This window comes from Capsicum annuum, chromosome 10, assembly GCF_002878395.1.
Source record: "Capsicum annuum cultivar UCD-10X-F1 chromosome 10, UCD10Xv1.1, whole genome shotgun sequence".
NCBI lineage: Eukaryota > Viridiplantae > Streptophyta > Magnoliopsida > Solanales > Solanaceae > Capsicum > Capsicum annuum.
The window spans coordinates 191220279-191231632 of NC_061120.1; the positions used below are offsets into that span (position 1 = coordinate 191220279).

General features: G+C 29.8%; 1 protein-coding gene across 1 annotated transcript; it reads right to left on the bottom strand.

Annotated features, from left to right (window-relative positions):
• Positions 1-8429: 8429 nt before the first annotated feature.
• LOC124887855 lies at positions 8430-10194 on the bottom strand. The gene is made up of 2 exons (XM_047397770.1): positions 9618-10194; positions 8430-8867 (listed from the first exon to the last, which is right to left on the bottom strand). Exons 1-2 carry the CDS (start codon positions 9978-9980, stop codon positions 8430-8432), a joined length of 801 nt encoding a protein of 266 aa, XP_047253726.1. The 5' UTR covers positions 9981-10194.
• Positions 10195-11354: the final 1160 nt, after the last annotated feature.

An 11354-nucleotide genomic window follows, 5' to 3' on the forward strand; every position in this document is an offset into this window, starting at 1 on the left:
TATTAAGATTTTCTTGCTTACTTTACTTTAACTACTTTATGTGTTTATCATGTTTATGTGATATAATATTTTTTATTTTCCATTATATAATTGTTAATATGTTATTGCTTTATATAAATTGTCATTCCGTTCATATCTCTTTCATTCAAAAAAATTGACACAATCACACGCACACGTGAGGTATGATTTGTACAACCACAAATTTCTTCAAAAATATCACATTTTAGGAGAATCGACATATACGCAGGGTGTTCGAATCCTTTGTTGTGTGCCCACTTAGCCTTCTAGCTCTAATAGTCTGCTCGGGAGCCATGAGTCTAGCTAACCTACTCTTAGTCAGCATAGGATAGAGCTAAACCAATACCTTTTTAGGTACATGCATCATTACAAACCTAAGAGGACTAATCCCGTTGGCGTATTAAGTCCATTAGTCAACTTTAACCAAATATTCGAAGGATTTATGACCCAAGTGACACGTTGTCATAATCTGTGTGCATATTTGAAAGATGATAGTGATTATATAATGACTATTTGCTCTAAATTGGATATACTTTAGTGATCTAACCTTTGTTTTTCATAGCATATCAGTTGAAAGATGCACCTTAGCAATATTGTCATAACTACGTATAGGTCTGAACTACGTTTTGATCTGATTCTTGTCCTGACAAGATACGTAGACAACCTTGTATTAGAATTTGGTCTCTTTACTGTTTCAGAATAATTTCTCTGATTTTTAAATTGGGGTAATTTTTTAAAAAAGTTCAAAGACGCTCTCCAAAGGTCTTCAAGAGCACAAATCAATAACTCCTCAAATTCAAATCTCAATGACATTAGTGCCTAACCTTCAGATCCTCACCTGATTTTGGTCCGAGAATACCTTACTTCTTTTTTTGAATGTCGTAATCTATTAAATTTATGACGTATCGATCCTCATTTTTAAAAGCAAGGGTTCAATGCTCTTTCAGTAATAACAACCCTGTCAACTGTGGAAAAATAATGTCATAACTTCTTCAATGTATGACCCTCTCAATCTTGTCAACTACTAAAGTAGTGTCAAAGCTCTCGTCATACTTTACATCTATCCTCTCGATCGTCTGATCAGAGTAATTATGATGCCACAAACAGTTCCATCCTAGTCGTCTTTCACATCATTTTTAAGGATGACCACCACTTCTTGAAAATCATACGTACAAATTCATAAATTGGCACGAATTACATTTTGAACTTATTCTCGACTTGATTCATCTTAATGAGATACATAGACAACCCTCATTTAGGTTTGATCTCATTCTTTTTTTTTAAATTAAAAATTTAACTTGGTTTGTACCAATACAGTTTGAAGTGTTCATGAGAAAGAACAAATTGGTATAATGAAAATGATTGAATTCATGGTAAACTATAGATTCTTTTGGTATCTTTTAATCACACCTGATTGACACTTGAAAAATTCTCTTGCATACATCTAAGACAAAAATGAAGCCAACCTCATTGTTTCAGGTGCAATGTGTGGTGAGATTTAGATTAATTTATTACATTGCATTATTGATCTAGAACTTGACCTAAATGTCTGTTGAGGTGAAATTCTGAGTTACACTTGGTTTAGAAAAGGATCGTAGGCCTTCTTTGCCCCATTGTTCCTTTCACAGCCAACCAAATGACATAATTCGTAACATTTCCTATTTTGAGCCTAAAATATTTTCTTTGGACAATCGCATTTGAGCCTATACCTTTTTGAGTGATTACATACACTATCCCTCTCTTGGCCCTACACAGGATTCAAGATGATTTCAAAAAATATAAAAATATATTTTATTGAAAATAAGAGGAAAAACTCCGACACAGGATTCAAAAAAGTCGAAGCGAATACAAAACAAAGGACAATGAAGCATAATAAAGAACATCACGGGTCAAAGCACAACAAATATAGTGTAATACTCCTTGAGGAATTAATCACTTTCATCCCAAATATCATCTTACCCGTCCCTAAGGTTGCATTATAAATCGATAACAAGTATTACAAGATTCTATCCCAAGTGTTCTGACATTAGTGAATACTTACATGAAGGTCAAGTCTATGGTATCACAATTGAATATATTGAATTTCTTTTTAAGTGTGGGTGTATTTTTCTAGATGTCCCAAATCCAAAAAGAAATTACTCAAATATGTGTGAAAACGAGACTTTCTTTTGAGAGTGCACTTGAAACATGAGAATAGACATAGTTTAAAATCTTTGTTTGAAGTAAGAAAAATAAATCTTGTCGATACTAAAGTATCTTTGAGGTGCCATTTGAAACTACAGGAGTTATTCGAAGTCGATATCGATTAGCTGGGAAGGAGATCAACTTCAGGGTAACTCCTATAGTTTCTCTAATAAATTGATCAGGATTTAGTTTTGATCTCCAAAGAAGTCTTTAAATCTCCAAAGAAGTCTTCAACATTTAAATAAGTAATATCATCAAGGCCATCAAAATCATCATCTTTCAAAACCAAGTTTGCCTCAATATTGTCATCTTATTTTGGTGAAGGTCCTGCCCCATCATCATTTTTGAAAGTCAACTGTGGGTATATTCGGTAATTAGAAGAGTGTCTCACCTTCATTTCTCTTTCTTTTGAAATAATCTTGATAAAGCCTAGAAAAATGCTTAAGCGCCTGACATTCATTATTCTAATGGCCTTTCGTGCCACAACGATGACAATTGCCACTTGAAGGATTGTTTTGAGGACCCATTTGATTCTCTCTTTTCTAGTTACCATTACCATGACGATTATTATATCATCCCCTGTTATTACCACGCCCACACATATTATTATGACCCCTATCTTGTTGTCTTTCAAGATGGTCATGTGCTTGTACCCTATTTTTTTTTAGTCTGGAGGAGTAATGGCTAGAAGTTATGGACATGCATCATAATATTTTATATTGTAATGTACTGTAAATAATTATTAAATTATTATGATGGTACTTACTACTTTTCATGCCTCAAATGTTATATTGTAACAGCAATACTGTGAAATGGCTAGAAGTTATGGACATCCATCATAATATTTTAATAATTATTTACAGTAAAAGCTTAATTTTTCATTAATGTTTTATGGAGTATTGTTTTGCAGTTTTATAAATTTTACAGACATGGTTGGGTTTGTCCGCCTTAAAATAGGACATATTTGGGTTAGTTTGCCCTCCAATAAGACAATTATGCACGTTTGCCTTCAATTAGATTTTTATGCTTGCTTGATTTTACTTGAACATATCGCAATGCATTGACCATTTATTTTATCATTTATTACTTTTCTTAATTAGTTATACATTTCGTGCTATCTTTTAAATTTCTTGAAAAAAATCAATCTTAATTTTTCATTAATGTTTTATTGAGCATTGTTTCTTAGTTTGATGAATTTGCAGGCACATAATTTGAGGATAAATTGGGTTTGTCCATCCTAAAATAGGACACATTGAGTTTGTCCACTCTAAAAATAGGACATGTTGGGTTAGTTTGCCCATTGAGTTTGTCCACTCTAAAAATAGGACATGTTGGGTTAGTTTGCCCTCTAATAAGACCTTTTATGTATGTAGGTCTTCAATTGAATATTTTTCTTGCCTTTAATTAAAATCTCGCAATGCCTTTATTATCTTATCCAATTACATGTCATTTTTTGAATTTCTTTAAAAAGATCAGGCGTAATTACTCGTTTGTCTTTATTGAGTATTGATTTTCAGTTTTATAAATTTTGCAGGCATATAAGTTAAGGACACATTGGCTTCATCCATTATAAAATAGGACATATTGGGATAACTTTTGAACTATACCCGATCTGATCATCATGCAACTCGAGGTATGTAGGCAACTCTGAATCAGAGTTCGGTCAAATTTTTATTGAGCAAAATTGGTTACAAGTCAATGTTTTTCATCTGAAGACTTCTACATCATTTTCAAATGTAAAGGGGCAACCGTTGACACTCCATTTTGGCTTTTCATGTTTAAAATTTATGCCTTAAGGCTTCCAGATTGTTAAAAGGCACAAATACAATTTTCTCACATTTCTTACAGTTATTAACAAATTATTGATAATCATCATTATTTTAGAATTTTTACCAATTTGTTATTATATTTTAATTTTGCATATTTTTGTTATAATTATTCTTAATTTTATTTATTTAATATTTTTATCAGTTTATTGTCATTTTAACTTTTTTGCACAATCATATGCATACGTACACAACAAACACTATAATTATTTACCGCACACTATTATTTTAATTATTTATGGTGTAATACATTTCTTCAAGTTATATTTAAGGTGTTGTTCACATTTTTTTGTAATTTTTGTCCTCTACGGCTAAGTTTAATTTTGAGTTACTTTGATTTTAAATAAAATTATAAGATTTATTTTATCCGGATAAAAAAATTTTTAAAAAATATTTATTTAGGTAAATTTTTTATTTTAAGTAGCAATTATATATTTCATATATATGAGATTATATAATTTATTACTTAAATAATTATTTTACTGAAAAATCAAATTTTAATTAAGGGTTATATCAAACTGAATTCAAATGTGTAAAGTCTTGATTTGAATATGATTTATTTTTTTTAAAATAATTTACTTGATTTTTTTTTCAATTTTATAAATCAAGAAATTCGAGATTAAATTTATTATTAATTCCTATTAAATTGCGATTTTATTTAGCCAAAATTATTAAATTTGGTTAAAATTAAAATAAACTTGGCTACAATTGTAATGCAATTATCCAATTAATTTTCAATATGGTCAAAAATTAAATAAAATTGGTTAAATTCTAATATAATTGGGGTTATTTAAAAAATAACTCCAAAATCTTCTTAATAACCCCAAAATCGATCCGGCCCAACAATTATAACCCTTTTTTCCCCCTTATATCCGATTAAACAACATCGATATGAAAACACAGCAACCCTTTACGGCTAAACAACATGGATATCAAAACACAACAACCCTTTAAAAAAACAACTAAAACAATGGCAAAACAACATCCATTCCAGCCGATATCAGCAACAACAACCCCGATGACCCGACATCCGCAAATAAATATTTACCAACCAAAACCTGCAAACCCAGTTACCCAATTGACACCGCATTTTCTTTTTAATTTGAAATTCAAATTCAGTACTGAAAGAGTATAATTATAGCTTATCCCTCAGCTGAATTTCCTAAAATGCCCTTGAATTTCTATCCCATATAAGTGGAATGCACAAATTCCATTCAATTTTCTTCCTATAAATACCTGCACTATTCCTCCATGAAGGGGATGGTTGTTCTAAGGCAAGAACCCCAAGTAAGGGATTTTGCTAAAGAACAGAGAGATTTTTGGTACCTAAAATGAGTTGAAATTCTCTTTACTCGGCTAGAATTTTGGACTTCAGTCCCCATCCTGAAGTTGTGAGAATTTTGGCTATCTTTTTTTTTTTTTTAATTTTCTTTTTATTTTAAAATAAAGAAGTTGGTGAAGTCATCGTTGACTCGTGTCCCGGTTGGGTTCTCTGATAAAGGTAAAAACTTCATTTTTTTGGTACTTTCTCCTTCTTCGTGTTGATAGGCGTAATTCGTTTGTTGATTAGATATTGTTGTAGTGGTTGGAATCTCATTAAATAAATATTGGGACTATTTGTTGTAGACACCTTGAAGGCCAAATCATTTTATGATAAAATTGGTTGATATGTTGAAATTATGGTTCTAGTTTCAACTTTTGTTTAAATTCGCTTTGTTGTCATTTATTAGCTTTAATTCTTCGTCTTTCAATGTTATCTATGTAGATCGATTACCGTATTATTAGCTTATGTTTTTGACTTGTCCTCTCTCATATCATTTGTTATGCGACTCTTGAATTTTACTTGTCGTGATTCGACTCATTCTGTTAGTCGAATATCTCCTTGTTCTTTGCTCCTTTTTGCTTGTGCTCAATGTTATCTCGGTTCAGTTTCAGTCCACTCTGCATGGTGTTAGCTGCCTGTGATTTGATTCATTATCTTAGTTTAAATGCCCGTTGTTTCGACTAATTAGCTCACAGAGATGTGACTTAAAACGTTGTTTGTCGAAATTTTGATCCCCTATTTTCAAGTTCGATACTACTTGTTACCATTTCTCCACTGTTTTGCTTTATATTGTGAACATGAATTACATCCTAAGTTTCTTCGTCTTTCAAGGCCAAAAGAAACGAGGAAAACATGTCCTTTATGATATTTGAACTAATGAATCCTTTATGATCTATCAAAGAAGAGGGTGAATAATTGTAGGCTAAATAGTGTGCACTTTCCTTCCTTATGTGTTCTTTAGGATTTTCTTTGTGTGATTTTATTTTTGATAAGATTTTAATAATTCCTCTTAAGTTTTCTCCCTTTTTTCATCATTAAAAAACCAAGGTGTGAGCCCTAATTGAGGATTGATATTTGTAACCCAAGATTTATTGAGTTATTTGTAGGGTTGTGCATCGGTCGGTTCGATTTGGTTTTATATATTATCGGTTCGGTTTATCGATTTTCAGTTTTCAGATATGCTAAACGAATAACCAAATCAATAAGATATTTTTTATCGGTTTTTAGTCCTTAACGGTTCGGTTTTCGGTTTAACCGATAAGAAAATACTCATAAAATAGAAATAGTAGTAACTAACATGAAAAAAAAATCGAATCTTAGTTGCAACAAAAAATCCTACATAATGTGTTTTAATTTACAAGAATCTTCAAGTTTGAACTAAATATTGTTAGGAGAAATTAAGAGTTTGTATAATTGAAATAATAGGTTTGTTAATTGGTAGAAATTAAAGAGAAATTAAGAGAAATATATAATAAGTCATATATATATATATAAATATATATATTGGGTTATCGGTTTACCCAATAACCCAATAAGAAAAAATCGAACCGAAACAATAACTCAATAATTTTTTTCATAAAACCATTAACAAACCATTAACCCAATAACCCGATAATAATAAACCAATAACATTTTTATCCGTTCAGTTTATTGGTCGGTTTGGTTTTTGTACACCCCTAGTTATTTGGATTACTGTTAACTTCTTATTTGAATATGCAAATCATGAAATGTAATGTGTTCATTCATCATTGAATTTGTTTTTTTTTTTTTTCAAAACTTGAAGTGTATTCTAGACTTTGGCATGACTTGAAAAATGAATTTTTGTCTTCCTACTATCTTCTGTTACTCAAAGAGCGGTTCATGGAATTTGTTTTGGATTCCTCCTTTTATATTTCGGGTGAATATTGATTCTTGATCTTTTCGTGTGGCATGTGAATTCATGGGATTCCAATGGGACTTTCTTCCCCGCATTTCTCCGATGGGCCAAGGAGGCCCAAATCTCGTGTCCAAGACTCAAAGTCTCTAAACGGGAGTGGTGTACATGAATTATACAGGTGATATACAGCAACAAAGGCAGGAATAGGGATGTATACATGGATATACAGTAGTATACAGAGAATATACGACAGAAGTTGACAAATGGAAGCAAGTATACAACTGGAAGATAAATTATTCGAAAATATACAGCCATTTTACATGCTTTATATAGTGAAAATGCGAAAAATACGAGGATAACTGGCTTTGATATACAACTGGTATACACAACTGAAAGAGGGCTGACAAAGGTCCATTAAATTAGGCCCAAAATCTGAATAGATCTGAAATGGGCCAAAAAGGGGCCCAATTCTCTACGTGTCTTTCTTTATTGAGAAAATTTCAGAAATAGCAACTATAGAGCCTTAATTGTAAGTTTTATAACAATCCTTTAAAAATTACAAAAAATAGCAGTATGTATTTTATATTTGAGTAAACTGTTGCTAGTTAAATACATATACAATTAAAGATTGTGTTCCTAATATATCTCCAATCGGTTTAATTTTAATATGGTAAAAAACGGTTCCTTAAATCAAGGAACATTTAATTTGATAGATTTATTAACCTTTTAAAACTCTATTGTTACCACAAACATTAAATTACATCTTCAAATTCAAATTCAAAAACGGTTATTATATTCAGCTTTGCAATTTAAATCCAAAAATACTCATTCAAATTGAAAAACGTTTCTCTTCAAAAATTTTTTTGTTATGCTGATCGAATAACGTCTTGAAGAAAATATCAAAAATACGAAGGTGCAAATACAAGTATTTATCAACAAATTAATTTTATATTTGTCGTTTAAGTAAAATATAATACTAAATTTACTGAAGAAATACCTGTTTTTTTTTTAAGCAGTCGTTGGTTCGAAAAATTTTTAAATCGTATATTAATTTTAGTCGTAGTTGGTGTTATAGTACTTATATCATAGTTATTAATATTTCTATTGTTTTGAAATTTCTAGAGATTGACAATTGGAAGTATAGATGTTCTTAGTAAACACTCTGGTAGATGGACATATGAACAACAATATGAAGATTACATCAGTGATGTGACTCCCAAGGATAATCACTGTAGCGACCACTCTCAACTAAATCAAAATGTAGACGTGGAATAACAACGGTATCAACAACAGACAACAAAAATGCATGAATAAAATAGATATTAGCAAACTTCACGGCATCTTCATCATTGTCTTTTCCCCATAATTTTTTAGAAAAAACAGCAAATAATTCTCTTTTTTGAATATACTTGGCACCATCAAAATAGTCTTCAATAAGTCTATTCGGAAGATCCTCATCAAACACAAAATCGTCCTTGTTTGAAACACAATTCAAACCAGTAACCACAACAAACTCTCTAGGACTGAAATGAAGATTCGTGTCCTTCGCACGAATTACTATGGCATTTGCAGTGCTTTCCTTAGTCTCAAGCGACATAATACATCTTCCAAACTGAGCTTGAACCACAGAACTCTTTTTCTTCATGAAGACAACAAATATGCTATTATTACAAAAGATATTATACAAATTCTTCTTTAAAGTTGACTTAATGCGATGTTCAATGTCATTGACAGTATGGCATCCTATATGTGGAGCAAATTTTGGCAATACTCTTGCCATGTATATCTGATCACGCAAAATCTATACACCACAAAAATACAATTATATAGCAAAACAGTGATATACATGTATTTATGAAATACAACTTAAATTTACATTATTCCTAAATTAAAATCTAAAAAAAAAAAGTCATATGTATTTTATTTATACATAACTAGGTCGAAAAAACATTCAAAGTACATGACTTTGTCTAAATCAAATTAATAAAAAATATAAGTTGACATCAACCACATACATTAACAGTAAACAAAATAAAAAACTATCTATATTTTACATGTCAGACGAGTGAGATTTATGTATTTACAGAATGCAACTAATTACAATTAACATATAGATATGTATTTTATGAATACAAGAAGTATATACAAATTATAAATTTCACAAAAATAGATATAATTAGGGGCTACAATTTCATATCTTAACAACCTTAAGAAACTAAAATATCACAAATACATATAATTAGGGGCTACAATTTCATATCTTAACAACACAACATATACTAAAATTTCAAATAATAAAGAAACAGAAAAAATAAATAAATACGTAATAAATTGTATATAGAAAATACATCTATGAACATGTTTTCAAGAAAATACAAAATAAACATACCTCCTCCACTTTCTCTTCTTCAGATTCAAAATCAGATGAAACAGGACTTGAAATTTTACTACATTCACCTTTTTCATCTTGATTTGCCTTTTTCACTGATTTTTGAATTTTTGGGGGTTTTGGGGATGAAGGTTTTTTCAAACCTTTTCGTTTCATTTTTTCCACAATATTTTTCGAGTTGTTACAGTGCTTCAAACTCCCTCCTTCACTGCTAACACCTTCCTTAGCCTGAATATTAGAAGAACAAAAGTTAAAAACTTCATCTTGAGTTAACCCAAGACTAAAAGATGGAAGTTCATCGGAAACTAAATCCATCGATTTATTAGCACTAACTGAAAAACTACCCTTTGCATGTTGTGCCATTATATAGAAAAATCAAAGATTTCAACACAAATTCAAAAAAAACAAAAAACCCCTAAAAGACGACGACGACGAAGAATGAAAAATTGAAAAAAGAAAACGCCAATAAAACAAATAAAAGAGATTATATGGAAAATATAACATGCATTAATTGAAACATAATCTTACCTTAAAAATTGGATGCAAAGTTTATCAAGTTTTAGAGAGAAAAAAATGGAATTTGAAAAAAAAAAAAAAAAAGAGTAGGAGGGAACTGAAATTGGAATATGGCGTGAAAAGGGGAGAAGGTAAAAAAGTTGAGTTAATGTCACGCGCTTTTTCCAATGTAAGGTAAAATATTGCTAGTTTTGTTATTAGTTGTAATTTTTTAAAATTATTGCTATAAATTGTAATTAATATCTTAAGGTTGCTAGTTTATGTAATTTTTCCTTCTTTATTTGCTTGTAATTAATTTAATTATTTATGTGTAATTTAATTTAAATTATCTAGATACATCCTCGGAGAGCAAGTTTATGCTAAAATTACTCATTTAGTTTGGTCATTCAATAGTTCGATTCATTTTATTAAGGCAAATTTAAGCTCGAAGAATAACTTGAGGATTTGTTTATATCCTTTCATAGTTAATAACGACTCAAAATTCATGTTTAAGAAGTTGAGTTAATTATTTAGTCCAAATACTTAATCCGGATAAAATTATTAAAGTTAAAGTTATTTTAAACTTTGATGTTTTTTTTTTATTACTTAGAGTAAATTAAATGAATTGGTATGAAATAAATTCTATTTATTCAAAAAAAGATTTTCAGATAAATTCAAATTTTTTTTAAATAATTTCAAGATTTTTTACAATTTAAGAAATTTTTAAAATTAGTAAAATAAGTTTAATCCGCCGGGAACCACACTTTTGTAGATTTTGTGAAAGTGACTAACACCTTCTTTCGAATTTACTTGAACCATTACTTGGACTCTGGTTATTTGTAAAAAGGTTTTTTTTCAAAGTTACTTTTTTGGATGAGTTTTTAGTTTTTCTAAAATTAAGTGGCTTGATTTTTTTTTTTCAAATAAAATCCAAGTAGACTGCTCTTTTATCTTCTTCTCCATGAAGTTATGGAATGTTTTAAACTTTTTTGAGAGCGGAACATAACAATAATTATACATCAAAATTCATATTTTTGTACTGTATTTAATACAGTTCACAAATAATAAGTCGAATCAATTATTTTAATACACAGAACAACAAATCAGTTAAGTCAAGATCTCATTATCTTTCAAAAAGGGATACTTGAAGTGATGGATTGAGGTTTTTATCCCTTGAATAAAGAGTCTTTATTTATTGATTAAAAGGATGAAAAAATTTTTTTGTTAATACTTTCGGGCTAA